The sequence below is a fragment of the Manacus vitellinus genome, unplaced genomic scaffold (genome assembly GCF_001715985.3).
Source record: "Manacus vitellinus isolate BGI_N305 unplaced genomic scaffold, ASM171598v3 scaffold_29_pilon, whole genome shotgun sequence".
Classification (NCBI taxonomy): domain Eukaryota; kingdom Metazoa; phylum Chordata; class Aves; order Passeriformes; family Pipridae; genus Manacus; species Manacus vitellinus.
Genome location: NW_021940207.1, coordinates 9,113,206 through 9,125,929, shown reverse-complemented (window position 1 = coordinate 9,125,929; position 12,724 = coordinate 9,113,206). Strand labels below are relative to the sequence as shown.

Here is a 12,724-nt window from a genome sequence, read left to right as displayed (position 1 = left end):
CAAGTGTTGTTTCATAGAGTTTTTAGTTTTCCTTCCACCTCTCCCCCAACTTAAAGACAGTTTCATAAACCACTCTGAGGCTTCACTCAGCTGGGCAAAGCTGTCTGCTGATACACATTGTAATTCACAGGCAGACATTCAAGTTTAGAGAAGCACACATACAAGTTGACAAGCAAACCACCATTTAGCTCACTGTGTTATATAAACAATATGGTGGAAAACGTCAGCCCTGAGCAAAACCATAATAAAGAACCTGTTCTCAAAGAGTTACTCTGTGCATATTAAAAAAAAAGTACCTTTTGAAGTTAGTTAATAAACAAAGTGTTTCATCTAAGTAATTTTTCTCAGCAGCTGAGAAAGAGCTATTAAATGCTTCCAAACATTAAGTCTGCAAAAACTAACCACTCTTACTTCTGTCAAAAATGAGACTAAAAAAAAAGCAGCAGCACAGATGAAAAAGCTATGGAAAAACACCTATTTGCTTTCCTCAGAAATACTCCACCTGTCTTCCACACCAACACAAATATTAAATTTAGTTTGTCGCAGGTAAGTTTTTAACAGTTTAACATATTACCAAAACTGGTCCAAAAACAATCCTGTTCAGAACAAAAGCAGTATAACTGACAAAAGCATTCTTTCTGCTTATAACAACATCCTACATGCAGCCAACGAGGATCTCATCTATCATTTAGTCTTCAATCCCATATGCACACGAACATGTATGTATTATATTTCAAAAATAATTAAAATTTGTTTATGAAGTATCCTACTTTCATACACAACTCAACAGCATAGCAGTCATTTATGTCAAACTGATATCCTACTTAAATACTGCTGTTCCTAAAGATTTCATAAGGCTAATATGCAGGTTAAAAGAAAAGCACCACTGGCAATTAATGCCACTAATAAAATACTAACAATGCTTGCAGCATTAGTAAAAAGTTCCAGTATATAAGACTACTTCCATCACTCCATACCAGTATAGTGCAACATTGATCACAACTGAAAGGAACAGCCAACTGCACCACTTCCAGCAAAGATCTTATTGTGTGCCTCACAATACCGCTTCCAAATGGCTCCCGTTCCAAGTAAATACTACAGCATCACAGGGAGCTAAGCCACAGGGGCACAATTCTCCAACACACGTGGGAACAATGTAGATACACAGTTAACAAAGTGCCAATAAGTACCTTCCACCCCCTTCTCCTGCCCCTACCAAGAAAGCTCGGGTTAGGGCATCTGCTTCCCATTCCTCTTGGGTTTACTGCTGCAAAGGGAAACTTCAGTATCATTACTGCTTCCCTACAAACCTGCAGAGACATCCTTCAGTGGAAAGTGCTGGGAAAGATACTTCAGACGAGGGTATGGGGTGTACAATTATGAAGGTGCCATTGTAACAGTAATTCTAAATTAGGAGGATAACACTAAATACTTCTCAAACTGGTAGTAAAGCCAGTAAGAACTACAATACCTACAAGAGCTGAAAGTAATCCAAAGCACAGAGTTATTTCAGCATCACTACTGATAACAGAAAGTGAAGAACCACATTAGTCCAACTTCACCAAGGCCAGTATGGTTACATGCACACATGGGAGGAACAACACTCCACCAGTTCACCAGTTTATATTAATCGCTTGTCAAACACACAGCTCTTTCTTCTTTAGAGAAAAGCACACACCATTGTTGCAGCACAAATTGGAAATAAAGCATCTATCTTTCTATGCTGTCTGTGAGCCAAGTATCATTGTTCATATTTTTAAACAAATACATCTCTAAAAAATCAAACACTTGAAGCTCCTATCAAGTTCCTGAGTTGAATGTGAAACTGCCTGTAAATCTCTAGCAGAAAACCATTACAGGCTTTCTCTGTTCATTTTGACTACAAGTATTGATGTTACAGTGACATGAAACAAGCCCCGTCTAGAGGAAAATGGGTTTGCATTGTTCCTTCCAGGTTAAGCCAATCTGTCAATATTAGATGTCACTGGAGGGAGATTCTGCATTTAGAATAGACCATACAAAAGTTCAGAATTTCCAAAGTCTTTATGCAAGTGGCCAGTAGCTGCTCAGCAAGTTCAATTTTTTAAAACTTTTGTTAAAAGACCTCAAATCTGTAAAAGTGTCAAAAGACTATAGGACACACATTAGCACTTCAGCTTGGCAGCACTGTCATTCTCCTGCCTCTCTCCTTTTTAACACCTCTCTCAACTGAAGTCTATCCCATTCACTCCAGAGCATAAAAGAGATAGCACTCACTTACCTTAGATTACTGAATGTCACATATAAGTTTGAACTTATGAGTACCAAACTGCACAAACTCTCCAAATTTTTGTCACTTAATTTGTATTTTGAAAATACATGCAGCTCAGCCACACAAAAGCCTTAAGAAAAAAAGCTGTTGCACTTCCAGCATTTAGAAAGCTATTTATACAAAGGAGAAGTGCAATCAAGTACACAAGTTCAGACAGTATCAAAACCTGTCCTTGCTCGAAGGGCTATGATTGCATATCTGTGACCAAAGTGAAGTAACCTCCAACACTTCAGAAGGTGTGGTCCTTAAGTTTGCTTACAAACTTTGTGGCTAATTTTAGGCATGAAGCAACAACCCCCTACAGACTCACATTACTGTCTAATTCACTCTGCAATAGTAGTTTTTCTGTTTTGTGTGAGGTTTGGGCATTTTTCATCTTTGTTTATTGATCTGTTGTTTGTTGGGTTTTTTTAAGAAGCACATGGATCTAATAAAGTGGCTGAATAAAATCTCATACTGTTTGTACAACTACAAGTAGTACAGATGAACAGAAGAAAATCTGTAAAGCAAGATAGTTCCCATTAAGGATAAATGTCCACTATCTTTGCATTTCAATGATTTCTACTTCAAAGCAAACCAGATTAAAACCCCAAGTGACCAGAATACATGAACTGTTCTTATAGAGCATAACTTTCAGTTTAGTTTCATCCAAAAAGATTCCAGTTCAAGTGCTCCAAGGCCATTCCATGATGTTAGCCAAAGCACAGCAGGTTAGGATGACTGATTTGTTTCAAAAGAACATTCCCAGCTCCAACTAAAACACTAACACAGATACATCCCCGGTTCACAGCTATTTGCACAATACGAACGTATTATTGAAATAGTCTTTCCACAGTTTGTTTATTCTATTTTAAGTGATTTTACAGCTGAAACTGAAGAGTTTCAGTTTACAGATGACAAACACAAAAAAGGCTGGAAATAAACTGTGTCAGGAAGCGCAAGAAAACCCTTATGTAAGAAAAGGTGTGTTGTTTTTTGTTTAGTTTTCTTTTAATACAGCAGCCAAAGCAGTGTGTATCACTGGAGTACAGCAAGGTATAATGACACATCAAGTTGTAAGCTCTAGACTCTCCTACATGGTGCTCAGCAGCAGAACTGAAACACAGTAACCCACTGCATGTAGACGCAGTGTAGGATGAGTCCTGAGCTTTGTGTCTAAAGACAGGCAAGCAGAAAAAAAGGGACTGTTATCTGAGAGCCTGTCTCTTTCCATGTCATGTACAAAATTGCCAAGGACTTGACAGATCTATCTTACATTGGTCCTTGTACCATGGTCATTGCTGCCCAGCAGCTTACTAAAGAGGAGATACTGACGACAGTAAAAGATGATTAATTTATTATAAATTTTATATTAACCAGCATGCTTTATATCCAGGCCTTTTTAGATGCTGTGCCAGCCCAAAATGGTTGTTCAGAGATGGAAAGGCAGGGGAGGTCCTGTTCTAAAGCTACTCAGATTCAAAGCTTCTCCCATCCTCTTTACTTCAGCAAGGAGCTTTGGTTCTGATAAAGGTCTAACATAGTTTAAGAGTACAATACACTCTTGCTCATGGAAGTCTGACTCACACAGATTTGGTGAGGGGTGGAAGAAGTTCAGCCATTCCACACAACTGCATCTTAAATCATTATGTGACAGCATAAGTAACAGATCACAATGCACCAAAACAATGTATGAGTAACTTTTTTGAAAGAGAACAGTGCTACCCCTAAAATTTCTCAATTTGGCTGACTCACTGTAGAGCTTCTCTCTGGCATTGTGCTATAAAATCTGAATTAATGGTAGATATCTGAAGAGGAATCCCCCACCCCTTGCCTCTAATTCTTTATTCAAGGGACAGGCTGATTCACCCCAGGTCAAGTTCAGTGTATAAGGAAAGAGTTGGAAAGGCAATATCTAACTTAAACATCCACTGAGATTCAGAGACCACACATAATGAACAGAAGGGAATGAAAGGCTCAGTATGCCTCAGTTAAAAGAAATATTCTTCAGAAACAATTCTAGCTTACAGAATAATCATCAGCATAAGGCAGCAGCTTCCCCCTCCTTATGCCACATTAGTCCAGGAGAGAATTCTTGTGTTTATCAATCTGCTTGTCCATTTGCACCGTGGACTAGTTTAGAGAAAGTGAAGCTGCATTTTTGAGATTGAATTATTCTCACAGAAGCTCCTTAGAAGAACAGTTGGCCTTCTTCACCCATTCAACAGTTGTTCAACTTGTTCTCAGTTAGACTTTATACCAGTAAGACATACACCTCATCTTCCTGAAGTTTTATAGCCCGATGCTTTAAAACAAAAAAATTCTTTTGTGCCTGTGCTGGTTTCAGCTGGGTAGAGTTAATTTCCTTCACGGTGGCTTCTATGGGGCTCTGTTTTGGATTTGTGTGGAACACAGGGTTGGTAATATCCTGATGTTTTTGTTATTGCTGAGCAGTGCTTATACAGAGCCAAGGCCTTTTCTGCTTTCCATACTGCCACACTGGCAAGGAAGTTGGAAGGCTGGGAGGAGACACAGCCAGGACAGGTGACCCAAACTGACCAAAGGGATACTCCACACCATATGGCATCATGTTCAGTATATAAAGTGCAGGAAAGAAGGAGGAAGGGGGACATTTGGAGTCATGGCGTTTGTATTCCCAAGTCACCATTGTGTGTGACAGGGCCCTGCTCTCCTGGGGATGGCTGAACACCTGCTTGCCCTTGGGAAGCAGTGAATTAACTATTTGGTTTTCTTTGATTGTGTGTGCAGCCTTAGCTTTCCCCCTACTAAAATGTCTTTATCTCAACTCACAAGTTTTCAGGCTTTTACCCTTCCCATCTACCCTGATCCTGCAGGTGGGGAAGTGAGTGAGCAGCTGGCTGGGGCCTGGCTGCTGGCTGGGGTTAAACCACGACAGTCCTACTGACCTGCAATATTTTAATACACTTATCCCAAAAAAATCAAGTCCAAGGTACACGTATTCAAACAACTGCACCAATAAGATGTCTGGGGGAGCAGAATACAGACAGATGTTGCCTACCATCATACTGTAACCTTCATTAGACTAGTATTTTAACAAAATAAAAGAAACACTTATCCATACAGACTTCACTCACTCACAGCAATAATTATACAGGCATCCACAGGAAAGTTTTAATGATCTTTATTCTGCATTGTAGAGGCAATCACTTGCAGAACAAATACAACCTGGTCCACTTGCTTACTAGATCAGGCATATTAAAGGATGGCAAACCTTTTTTTTCTTGAATTATTCAAAAGCTGCAGAGGATTAGTATGCAGTGCAAAAGGAACAGAGTGGTACCAGTTACTCAGTCTTCTTTAATAGGAACATAGATTTTCCCAGATTTCCAGTAACAGATTCTCCCCGTCCCCCCCCCACATACTTTTGTTATCAGAGAAGACAGGGAAGGAATTTGTTATTACCTGTGATTTATGGAATATAGCTCAGCTACATTTCTTCCCCCCATAGATCTACTACTGCTATTCTGGCTGAACATGTACAGTAGTGAGCAACCCATGGTTCTACCCCACACAGTAACAGTACAGAGAGCATCTCACAGGCAAAAAGATCTAACACAAATTTCAGTGCTTGGATTGCAGGGTGGAAAACTTCATTCTCTAATTAAATCACAGCAATTTTATATACTAAAACACACACAGAAGAGAGTCATACCTTCCTCCTACTGCGTCGTCTTGTGGCTGGGCCCCGGCAGTGTTCCTCTGTGAACGTCGCAGTGACCCCCCTGGATTGTTATTAGGCCGGTTGGACATTGGCACCTCTCTCCTGAAGGGACATACCCTTTCTAGACACTATCATTCACTGAAAGACAAGAGAGAAAGAGTCATAAGACATGTGGCATGAAGACTCACTGCCATGCCTCCAGAGGCAAGTGTAAAATGCTATTGTTTAAGCAAAAACTTCAGACAAAAACCTTTAAGCAATTTTTAGTTAAAAGACACACGGACCAAGATTCTCCTCAAGAACATTTAGAACCGTAATACAGAGCAACCACTTTTACATATATATATAGCATACAGTTGACCTATTGGACTAGATGATCTTTAAAGGTCCCTTCCAATCCAAACTACAAAGTCCTCAATGATTCTATGATGACATCCTTTTTTTCTGGTAGGCTTCTGTAACTATGTTGAGACAAGACAAATGTAATTTAGGAGAACCTGTGTTTATCAACATTAAAGAAAAACTCAATGCTTGACAGAGAGCAACAGTATTCAAGTATTTGAACTCTCATTGTGGGAGATGACAATGCCAGTTTCAAGAACAAGCAAGAGTATTCACAAGATTACAGAAGTAAGTTAACTACTATGCTCTTAAAGCAGTTTCTTCCTCTAGTCAGATTTATGCAACTTTTGCTTGCATAAAGTAAGATACTTAACTCAGGAAAAGATCTAGCTACATAAGCAAGAAGTTCTTGCTCACAAGAGGTTAATGAGTGGGAAAAGGTATTTGAGACAGAAAGATTAATAAGTGCACACAATTATTTTTAAAAAATAATCAATATGATGGCCTTGTATTACTGCTTTTGGAATTGCTTTGTAACTGCTACAGGTCTACAGATACTTTAGCAGTTACTTATGAAAGACTACTATAACACCCAGCTGCAGTCCTCAGAAACAGAGGTATTTCAAGAACAAGTCTCACTTAATTCCCCACTGAAGAGAGGTGACTTCTGTATGCTGTGCTAAATCAGTATTATCATGCAGACAGCACAGCAACAGGACCACAACCAGCAAATCTAGTTCTACTATTTCTAATTTTGTGGAATCTGGTAAAAATGGTTATTTGCAGGTGAAAAAAAAAAGCCATAAGAAGTGTGTTCTTGTTTAAGAACATGACAGCCTATATGGCAATTTGGTATCTATTATATCGATAGCACAGTAAGCAAGAAGTCTGCCAGGAAAAAGTTTAAAACGTTTCAGCTGCAGATTCAAATTCAAATGTCTCCAATGAAATAACTCTCCAGACCTGGCACTGTCAGTAAAGCCAGTGAATAGTTGACTGTAATTGTCTGTTCCTCTGAAAGGGCCTACAGAATTGAACAAAGGGGGGGAGGGGGCAGGGAGAAAGAATCCTAAGTGATGCAGTTTTACCGTAGGCCATAAGAACCCAGGCACATAAACTGGTATTATGCAAACCCTTACCTCACATATCACACTAAAAGGAACGTGTATATCATCATGACACCTGCACAGTGCAAGAAATTATTGATCCAGATTCTGCTAGCTCAGATTCAGCCTTGTTACGCTGTAATAACACAAACTAAAAGTCCACACTTAACATGCCAGAAATATTTTAAGTAAAGTCCAAGAATCAAATAAGAATACAAGTTAAGCAGAAGAATTGCTCCCCATTCTAATCCCCATAACAAAAGAGTCAAAAGCATCTTTTTTAAGTTTCTCATGTTCTTTTCACTATGAGGTCTCACACAGCAGCAGACAGCAAAAGCAGAAAGTAGGATTAACAAACAAGTCAATTCTACCTTTGCTGTTTCTGGTTTGTTTGTTTGCTGTTTTTTTTTTTAACCTTAGGCTTAGGAACTTGAAAGAATGTAAGTAAAGCACAAAATACACAGTCCCATGAAACAGTTGTTTGATGAACCTCATAGCTAGAAGTCTGGATGACTAAGAACTGAGAAAGCTGTAAACCCTACTCCTCCAAAGGTGAGCTTTCATCCTCACAGTTATTTCTAACTCCTTAATCATAACCAATATTCCCACTAACAGGAAGGTTTAAAGCTTTTCAGTAATACATGGCACCATTAGTCTACAACTTCTTATACTTTAGAGCACAAAAAAATTTACAATGAAACAGAAAAGGCCTGGAATAGCTGGAAATCTTGCCAGCTTGCTGGTGTAGCCAGATTAGTCAAGCTGAGGAGAGTGTAAGTGGCAGCATTTTCTTCAAATACCAAGGCAAGAAACAAAGCCCAGCATTAACTAGGCTGAAAGCTGACCAAGGTTCCAGCCCTACCTAGGGGGTCTAGCTGAAGTCAATCACAGGCACTGTCAAATATTGTTGTGCATTCTGTTTCCTTGTATTCAAACATCAAACAAAAAAAAATTTCTTCTTTACTATCAGAAATGAGGTGCATTTTGTCTGTTTTCTAAAAGGAGTAGTGTCCCCCTCTGTAAAAGGTCAACTGAGGTTGAAACTCTGCACTAATGTCAAACTTTTACTCCTACTACAAAATGGTTGCCACAGAACTATTGTCTCACCTCATACTGGCAATAAGAATGTGCATTCCAGTAGTTTCATTCTAGAAGGAGCAGTGCTCACTCAGAGCTCTGCCAGCTGAGCCACATGCTTTCCCACCTCGGGCCAGAACATGGGCTTCTCCACACCCCACCACAAGAGTCAGCTACAGAAAAACACTGCACAGGCAATTCTGGCCCTGCCTAGGGAAACTTCAGTTTAACACTGATCTGTCCAGGTGTTCTGGTTTTGCCTGGGATAGAGTTTAATTTATTCCTAGTGGCTAGTATGGGACTATGTTTTGGATTTGTGTGGAACACAGGGTTGATAACAGAGATGTTTTTGTTCTTGCTGAGGAGGGCTTACCCAGAGCCAAGGCCTTTCCTGCTTTTCACACTGCCACGCTGGCAAGGAGGTTGGGGGTGCATGGGAAGCTGGGAGGAGACACAGTCAGGACAGGTGATCCCAACTGACCAAAGGGATATCCCAGACCACAGGGCATCACGTTCAGTATATAAAGTGGAGGGGAAAAAAGAGGAAGGGGAGGACATTTGGAGTGATGGTGTTTGCCTCCCTAAGTCACTGTTACATATCATGGGGCCCCCTGCTCTCCTGGAGATGACTGAACATCTGCCTGCCATTGGGAAGCAGTGAAGGAATTCCTTGTCTTGCTTTGCTTGCATGAGCAGCTTTTTCTTTCCCTATTAAACTGTCTTTATCTCAACTCACAACTTTTCTGGCTTTTGCCCTTCCCATTCTCTCCCCAGTCCTGCTGGTGGGGGAGTGAGTGAGTGGCTGCTTGGGGCTTGGCTGCTGGCTGGGGTTAAACCCCAGCACTGGGTTAGCCAGACACTTTAAGAAGACTGTGCTTAGAAGTTATGCAGCACAATGTGTTGTCACACACACGATATTTTCAGCTGTGTAGAAGAATGAAATGACAGCTGTTTTATCCTGTAAGGCGTCTGTCAAGTCAAGATAATGTCCAGAATTATTTTCTATATTGAAACCTCTCAACTTAACTGCATTTCTTATTGTGTACTCGTTACATATGACTCCTAGTTTTCTTTTTAATATAATGCTGCTTCATGAGTCAACTGTGACCTTTAACATCAAAACACTAACTTCAGTCTCACTGCAAGTATCTCAAGCCACACAATACCATATGCCCAGTCAGTCCAGTAACAAAGAGATCTTTTCACAACTGTGTCTTCCACATGCTAGAACCACAAGAGCCCTGAGGTTCCTAAATCCCAACTGCTCTCATTCAGACTCGTCCCTCCACATGTGAGTCTCTCAAAGTACTTGGCTTATTCTTTCCCATCTTCAGACACTTAAATTGAAAGAAAGTGTGCAACCCAGTAGAGATCAGCCAAATGGGCCAAAATCCTGTCAGATTTTAAGATCATTTTCTCAACTACACTAAACATTCTTCCCCACACCCACAATCAATAAGAAAAAAGCTACAATTGTACATCAGACCTCCACGCTTCTGTTGACAAACTTTGTGATTTCAGAATTTTTAAGTTCAGGCCCTCTTCTAGCATAAAGTTATCTGCAAACAAACCACTTTAGTTACTGTCTCATAACTCCATATTCTTAGCTGTAATGATGCCAAAGCACTGGCCCACAGATGCTCTCATCATAAGCAGACTCTTTAGAACAAGGATGAATTCCAAAAGCCCAAGCATTTCAAATAAACCCACAACAGATCTTCTGAAGCCATGTAACAGCACAGGTATCCAATGCTTTTTATCCTGCATAGCGTTCTTGGGTTGTAGCAAACACTATCTGATTACTATTTACAGTCACCTTTGTCACTGTACAGGAAAGCAACTAGAATTAATTTCTGTAGACTTGACACAGCTATTGCAAACACTGTAGCTAATGTACAGCCAACATACTGCTTGGAGAGTTCTACAGGAACACAAGACAAAAATTACCTGTTAATTTGTCATGAAGCCTTTACCTTTATCCTAGTGGAAAAGCCAACAGGAAATGAGTAACACTCTTCCATGTTTTTGAAGCAAACAGAGGAAACAGATGACTACACAGCAAGCCTGTATGAGCTTTTACTTATCACCCTAATCACTCCCTGTAGGATACTGGGAACTGTAATGCAGCTACCATGACACAGGCTACAGAGAAGAAAAGAGAGTTAACTCAAGAACTCCAGTAGGCTCTGGGCCCACTAACAGAGTAACAAGGCAAACCACTAACAATACCTGTAAAAAATGAACTGAACTCTCTCACAAGGGCCTCCTAATCTACCTGCAGGAGCTCTAAAACCTATTTGTTTGGGGGTTTTGTTTGTTTGGGTTTTTAAGTTCTGTGGAAGAATCTTGGTAATGCAAGTATTCTTTCAGGCTCTTGCACTCCAATTTCCAGAATATTTCAGGATATGCCTAGCACCTCTGCCTAGAATGCTCCATTGTAATATCTGTTATCTGTTTGGGGTTGAGCTCAGTACGCTGGTCAGCACATCTGCTTTTTCATACCTTGGCCCAAAAAACCCTGTGCCTTATTTAATGCTGCTGCAGCAGCAATCCAGTGCCTCAAAACTGCAAAGACTTACTGCCCTGAGGTCAGTATTAGGCAAAAGAAGGGGGGAGAAGGACAAGATGTTTATATGCCTTGTAAGTTCAGAACATTTTCTTCCAGCAAGTTGCACATCTTGCCAGCCAGAACTCAGAGTTTGGCGTACATATCAGAAAATATTACGTCTAAGACTTCGGATTTGTATTCATTTACTTCAGTGTAGACAACATTAATTTACTTGATCAGCTGTTTCTGTGGTAAATCCAGTCACTTAAGATATAGAAACAACATTCTAAATATACAAACATACAACACATTCAAGAGTTGAGACTTTAATTGCAACTAAACTGAAGGACTTACTGCCCACGGTTTAGTAACCGCTGAATTGTTTTAGATCTACGTTACTTCATTTTCGACTGATCTCACAGCTGCACCTCATTTTTGCTCACAAGATTCTCCTTATTTACCTGCCGACACACACACCTATTTTCTTGCCTTACAAGCAAGCACTTGCAAGTACTCATTCAATTACTTCTACTACTTCACCAGCTGACTTAAATTGACTTCTTAGTCTGGAGAGTTGCTTTAAACTCAGTCTTATGCAGCTGATTTTGACGCAATATTCTTCCTTGCTATACTCTCCAAATTCAGTAGTCATCCACTCTGCTCAATTCTTTTTCCAGTGAGGTCCTCACCTTGAAACATAAATTTCATGTCAAAGCTCCATGCAGGCAGAAGCTCATATTTTCAATTTAGCAGCCTCTCATCCCTTCTAGTTGAAGAAGTAGCTTGTGGAAGAATTTAGGGAGTAGGTAAAATAACATACTGAAAACTTCCTAGAAAATTTTTCTGCAACATTTCCTGAATTCTCATCATGCCTCCCTTCTTCCAGACAGCAATTTTCTATACACAACCAGGGGAAAACTATACTCTTCCATGAGCTGTAAGGTACACTAAGGTGCATGCATTTCATCTGCATTCATGCAAATCCTGGGTTACTCAGCAGCAGAAAAGCACTGAGCCTTAAGGAACAACAAACTTTTCTTCTTCCAACACAAGAAGACTAAGCTACCATTTATTTTCTTATCTGCTTCCATTTCTACCTTCCCCCCATCAATAGCCATAAGCTGCCTACATGATTCAAGGATGCTAGAGCACACTATGGCTCACTTGCTGCACTGCATCTTATGATGTAAAACTCACGTGGTGACTTGTATCAGATTAACTTCTTTTGATACAGAAACCACACAAAATCATACTGAATCATATATTAGGCTGGACTGTATTCCTTTTGTATCCTCATTTGCCAATGCTGAAGAAAAACTAGAAAACTACACACACAAATGCATGCACAAACACTAGAGCAAATCCAGTACATACAGAAAAATCTTCAGGACAAACAAGACTGTACAGCCTCCTAATACTGTGACATTACCTCACTGCTAAGAAGACAGACAAGTAGTTATCAAGGAAGTTTCTTCTGACTGTGAACAAATGATTTCTACACCTCCTCAGGCACAGAATTTCTACAGATTTAAAGAACTGCATCACTTTTGTCACTTCTCTCTGAAGACATTAATAAGGGATCGATGGGAAGACAAGTGGAGCTTAACAGCATACAGAGGCAAACTCTCTTTAGATGCCTTTTTGATGTAGGGTCCAAC

At 40.0% G+C, this 12,724-nt stretch overlaps 1 protein-coding gene across 6 annotated transcripts in view; it reads right to left on the bottom strand.

Moving 5' to 3' along the window:
- Positions 1-12,724, bottom strand: part of TRIP12 (thyroid hormone receptor interactor 12) — a 71,973-nt gene that overhangs the window by 47,506 nt on the left and 11,743 nt on the right. For 3 of the 6 annotated variants that reach the window (XM_018074897.2, XM_018074901.2, XM_018074900.2), the window contains exon 2: positions 5,985-6,131. In XM_018074897.2, coding sequence (XP_017930386.1) covers positions 5,985-6,082 — 98 coding nt within the window. In that variant the 5' untranslated portion in view covers positions 6,083-6,131. Of the gene's footprint in view, positions 1-5,984; positions 6,132-12,724 lie in introns of those variants that run through there. The other 3 variants (XM_018074898.2, XM_018074899.3, XM_025895375.2) reach the window with 1 other exon arrangement.